General features: G+C 50.4%; 1 protein-coding gene across 1 annotated transcript; it reads right to left on the bottom strand.

Annotated features, from left to right (window-relative positions):
- Positions 1 to 1,397: 1,397 nt before the first annotated feature.
- RPS17 (ribosomal protein S17) lies at positions 1,398 to 5,186 on the bottom strand. Its single transcript, XM_032175556.2, has 5 exons — positions 5,068 to 5,186; positions 4,621 to 4,772; positions 3,544 to 3,649; positions 2,980 to 3,045; positions 1,398 to 1,546 (listed from the first exon to the last, which is right to left on the bottom strand). Exons 1-5 carry the CDS (start codon positions 5,068 to 5,070, stop codon positions 1,466 to 1,468), a joined length of 408 nt encoding a protein of 135 aa, XP_032031447.1. The 5' UTR covers positions 5,071 to 5,186; the 3' UTR covers positions 1,398 to 1,465.
- Between the last annotated feature and the right edge of the window lie 410 nt (positions 5,187 to 5,596).

A 5,596-nucleotide genomic window follows, 5' to 3' on the forward strand; every position in this document is an offset into this window, starting at 1 on the left:
GAATCGCCTGAACCTGGGAGGTGGAGGTTGCAGGGAGCCAAGATCGCGCCATTGCACTCCAGCCTGGTCCACAAGAGCGAAACTCTGTCTCAAAAAAGAAAAAAAAAATTAGCTTTGTGTGGCGATGAGCGCCTGTAATCCCAGCGACTTGGGAGGCTGAGGCAGGAGAATCACTTGAACTTGGGAGATGGAGGTTGCAGTGAGCCAAGATTGTGCCACCGCACTCCAGCCTGGGTGACAGAGTGAGACTCCATCTCCCCCCAGAAAAAAAGATAAAGCCATTGAGGCAAAATGTGAACTGGTAAACCTGGGTGTTCTTTGTACTACTCTTGCAACTTCTCTGTAAGCTTGAGATTATACAAAAATTAAGTTACAAAACACATTAAAAATATCTGCTGTATTTATCTGCTTGACAGAAATAGATACGCAAGAATCACTTTAAGGCTAGAGCTTTGCCACTTTCTGACTGCTTTTTTTTTGGAGACAGGGTCTCACTTTGTCGCCTAGATTGTAGTGCAGTGGCATGATCTCGGCTCATCACAACCTCCACCTCCAAGGCTTAGGTAGCCCTCCGACCGCCTAAGCACATGTAGCTGGACTACACATGCACATCACCATGACTAGCTTATTTTCTACCTTTTTAGTAGAGAGGTCTTGCTATTGCCCAGGCTGGTCTCCAACTCTCAAGCTCAAGCAATCCCTCCCGCCTCAGTCTCCTGGAGTACCGGGATTACAGGTGTGAGCCGCCCTGCCTGTTCTCTTGGACACCCATCCAGCTAAGCTTGGCTCTGCAACAGCTCCTTGTCCCACTGGAGAAACACGGAGCCCACAACTTTCCTCATATGCAAGGGCATGAACCAACCAAGTGCAGCCCAGCTCCTGTGAGACACACACACACGCGGTTAACTGACAGCGACAGAGATCCTAAAGCTCAGTGTCCAGGGGAGTCTACCCAGGTTGCAGCTGGTGAGCTCTGCCTCCAGTTAGGCTGAAGCATCCCAGTATCGATCTTCCCATACACATTTATTCACATTTTTTGAGATCTCTTATAGTCTAGGCATTGGGCTCAACATCATCCTACCTCCCACTGAAAGAAAAGTCAAACCCTGATACACGATAATCCTGTTGCTACCTTCTGAACGTGGGCAAGTTGGCCCAAATTGTGTGTACCCAGCAGGGGCTGAAGACCCAGGGAAGCAGGGTGGAGCTGTCAAAGCATCTTTCCAGGCTCATACGGCAGACCACTCTCGACACACTCAGGCTTGCCCTTGCTCCTTTACTAAACTCTGGTGAACACACTCCCCATAAACCAGATGAAGCAGCACCTGAACCCCAGGCAAGTGCCAGCTGATGTGTTGCCTTGAGAACTCCTGCCTTTCCTCTACCCACACACAACTGCAAAGATGACACAGGCAAGGCTGTTGTCCCAGATTTATTGAAAATAATACAGCACTACAGAAAAAATTCAAACAGGTCCCCGAGGCGTTTTGAAATTCATCCCAACTGTAGGCTGAGTGACCTGAAGGTTGGACAGACTGCCGAAGTCCTGGAATGAGAAAATGGATCAGTGAGCAGTTACTGGTGAGATCTGTGGGTGGACCCCAGAAGAAAACAGAGGCCCCTAGAGCCACAGCACTCTCAAGGGGGTTCAGAGGCGACCTGAAGGACCCTTTAAGAGCCAACAGGGTTCGCAGTGCCTCCCATTTTTCCAGAGTGATCTTCCTTCAACACACACCTGACCATGTGGTATCCCCATTTACAACTCTATGACTTTTACCCAATGTACCATGCCACTTGTATCTGTTTTCACAACCCCTTCCTATCAATCACTCTAAAACACCGTTTCTCAATCTTGGCAACGTAGACATCCTGGGCTGGACATTCTTTGTTAAAGGGGGCTGTACTGAGTATTGCAGAAAGTTTAGCAACATCCTTGGCCTCTACGCATTAGAAGTTAGCAGGTATTCCCTCGCTATGAGAACCAAAAACGTGTCTGGACAATGCCAAATGTCCTCTAAAGCAAAACTCTGTCCCTTTGAGAATACACAGTGCCACTTGCTTTCCAGGACCAGCCCCGGGTAAGAGCTATGACTAATCTAATCAACATTTGTGAAGGGCCCAAGTACACAAGCCATCAAGCAGAAGGGAGGGAGGCAAGTGCAGACCCTGCCCTCAAACAAGTTCAGGCTGGTAGGCAGGGCAAGAAGCCAAAGGGCCCACCTTATACCTGGAACTTCATGTCCTATTTGGTCCTCAGAAACCCATTTTAGTTTCAACAAAAAAGCTGCATTCAGCGCAGTGGTTATTTCAGGAAGAAAAGACCCACAGCGGGGCTGTAGCTGTACTGGTGATGTTTTTCTGAAGCTGGGAAAGTACATGTGAGTTCACTTTGCTATTACCTTTTTGAGTGTCTTAAACATTTAATCACCATAAAAATAGGAAAAATGAAGTTGTTCAAAATCACCAACCGCCCAATGGATTTTGAAGCCCATGCTTTCACCAAAGTATGCAAAAGGACTAAGATAAGCCACAGAAAAAAACATCAAAGTGCAATGAAGATACTCGTGAACTACCTAAGTAGTGCCTTGTATGTACCTGGAAATGGACCAAAGCTCATTTCTGAGTGGTTAGCATGGAGACACCAAAGAAATGCCTTCACAGAAGAAAAGCAGGCAGATTCAGCCAGGGCTGACACAAAAGGGGCAACGTAAGCCAGCTATAAAACCAGGAACAGAAGCAGCCAAGAGAGAAAAGGTGTCCTGGAAGCCACTAGATTTGGGAATCATGATCTTGCGGCGAGCAAACTCAATGCACACAACTTCCGCTACATCCCTTATGAAAGCAGTCCAGTTTAGTGGCTAGAAGTTTAGATGGGATTCCCAACTCTGCCACTTACTAGCTGGGTGACCTTGGATAACAAGACCTACTGATGGCTTTTTACCAGGAAAATACCACTTTAGGAATCCAGCAAATACTTACCAAAAGCTTCAGCATTTCCTTAGTGTCAGGATCTACTTCAATTATCTCCTGATCCAAGGCTGAGACCTAGAAGGAAACGAGGTAGGGTCAAAATACCAATCAATGAGATTATCACTCACCTCTCCTCCTGCTCTCCCCAGGTTCTTAAATATGGGGAAGAGGAGCTGCACAAGGATAGCATTCCTCTTAAAAGGCGAGCAGTCTCTTACAGTATTACAGACCCCGATGACCTGTTCTTCTGGTCTTACCTTCCCATGCCCTTATTCAGTATTCAGAACACTTGAAGTCTGTGTTTACACCAAAGAATACTATATTAGGTGCAATCAAGCCACAACAGCAGTCATCAAATCAACATTATTAAGGGCTCTCATAGACTTAACTGGTTCCAGAAGAGCAGAATGGAGGCTAAGAAACTCGTAGGGAGCCTATTGGCACCCACAGCTGGTTATGGAATGTATGGATAAAAGGTCTCCTCAGATTCAGCTGAGATCCCTTTGGAAGCCAGGAACCCACAGGTTTATCATTTGAGGATTAGCCAGAAGCCCAAATATCCAGGAAGTTTACCTCAGGAACATAATTGTCTCTCCTTTCTCTCTCCTCCTCCTGCAGCTTGATGGAGATACCTCTTACTGGGCCTCTCTGAATCCGCTTCATCAGATGCGTGACATAGCTACAAAGCACACATAGCCAAAGAGAACAGTAGGAAGACAAATCAACTCCCACCTGGTACTCAGCACATGTGGATATGTAAATACCCGCTTTAGTTCTCTTCCACAGTGAGAAGGGAGACGACTCACTATCCTGGGACCTCCTACACATAGAACCTCCACTGGCCTGAGCATTCCTTCCCTTTGGTTTCTCACTCTATTCAAACTCTCCCTCATGATCAACTGCCCCGCCCCGCAGTTTCACGACCCTTCACAGCCTTAATTTTCTTCCAATTTCAAATTCACATAATTTGGCAATACGTTGACTTTGGCACTATTCTTCCAGGCCATATTCCTATAAATCTCTCGAACAGTAACTGCAACTGTGAAGAACGCATTATAAGTTGACATGCAGCCGGGCGCGGTGGCTCACGTCTATAATCCAAGCAAGTTGGGAGGCCGAGGCGGGCGGATCGCTTGAGGTCAGGAGTTCGAGACCAGCCTGGCCAACATTGTGAAACCCCGTCTCCACTAAAAATACAAAAACTAGCCAAGTGTGGTAGCACGTGCTTGTAATCCCAGCTACTCGGAAGGCTAAGGCATGACAATCGCTTGAACCCGGGAGGCGGAGGTTGCAGTGAGCCGAGATGGCACCACTGCACTCTAGCCTGGGCGCCAGAGCAAGATTCCGTCTCAAAAAAAAAAAAAAAAGAGAAAAGAAAAGAGAAGAAAGTTGACAACTAAAAGCAACGTAGTTTCAAGGCAAGAGGTCTGACGGTGGCTACCTTCGACCCAGTGTCACCGCGGCCAGCCATGACACAGGCCTAAGTTCACAACAGAAATCCTGCACACGCAGAGCTCTAGCCCTTCTCCGGGACACCAGGGAGTCTCAGGCTAATGAAACCACCACGGCACCGTCTCTTCCCGAGTCGGAGGGCGGCAGAGCACACAAACAGACCGCGGGGCCCCGGAGACCGAGGAAGCCCCGACTCACCCTGCTATCTTGTTGCGGAGCTTTTTGCTGGGGATAATGGCGATCTCCTCGCACACGCGCTTGTTCGTGTGGAAGTCGTTACCCAGGCGCGTGTAGTACTTTTCTATGATGACCCGGGCCGCCTTCTTCACGGTTTTGGTGCGAACGCGGCCCTGCGGGTGGAGAGGACAGGATCACTCACGAGCCAGCGCAACCTTCTGGGAAGAGTGCGGCGCCGAGCCCCGGCAGGTGTGGTTGGGGACCAACGGCTGCACTGAGTCTGAGAGGGCCCGGCTGCACAGTACCGGGCGCCGGGCTCAATGCGGAAGCCGCCGGCCCGTTGCGCTCCAGCCTGACAGGGCTCCGCGCCTGCCCGGCCCAGGGCCTCTCTCTGTGGGCTGAGGACCGCGGGAAGCTGCAGATGGGGGACGATTGTGGAGGATGGCGGCCTGGAACCAAAACACCTACCATGTTAGCGGGTCCTTGGTAAAAGAGGAAACAGGAAGCACAGGCAAGGCCTATTAAAGCTTAGGCCAGAAAGTCGCTTCCGCCCGGCCCCGTGCGCGCTGAGCCTACTCGGGAGCCACACAGCGCCCCCTGGCGGAATGGAGCAAGAGCGGCGGCGGCGCGCCCCTCCGGTGGGCAGGGTGTCTGTCCCGCCCCCGACGGCTCCTCCCTTTCCGCTCCCCGCTCCCCTCGGTTGACTTGGGCTTGCTTCTCTCCCCCATCTGATTTTTAATGGAACCACCCGTGTGATGTGCTGTAGCGTAGGAGCTGTCCATCTCTTCCACACACGCCAGGAAGAGAAGCATCCAGTACTCGGGAGGACCGAGAAAGGAAGGGGATCCAGGGCCGTGGAACAATGAGGAAGTGGGGGATGGCGGCTGCCCAGGTCCCCCACTCAGTCCGCGAGCCGGAGACTTGTCAGGTAGAGACAGGGTGCGACTGGGCGAGACATACCTCATTTCTTCCGGGCCTTTGCTCAAATGTCGCCTTA

The sequence above is a fragment of the Hylobates moloch genome, unplaced genomic scaffold, assembly GCF_009828535.3.
Source record: "Hylobates moloch isolate HMO894 unplaced genomic scaffold, HMol_V3 SCAFFOLD_14, whole genome shotgun sequence".
Classification (NCBI taxonomy): Eukaryota; Metazoa; Chordata; class Mammalia; order Primates; family Hylobatidae; genus Hylobates; species Hylobates moloch.

Coding starts and splice junctions, on each gene's coding strand:
- RPS17 (XM_032175556.2), bottom strand. Junction 3,650..4,620: donor CTCCGCAACAAGATAGCAGG/GTGAGTCGGGGC, acceptor TGTGCTTTGTAG/CTATGTCACGCATCTGATGA. Junction 3,046..3,543: donor GAGACAATTATGTTCCTGAG/GTAAACTTCCTG, acceptor GTTTCCTTCTAG/GTCTCAGCCTTGGATCAGGA.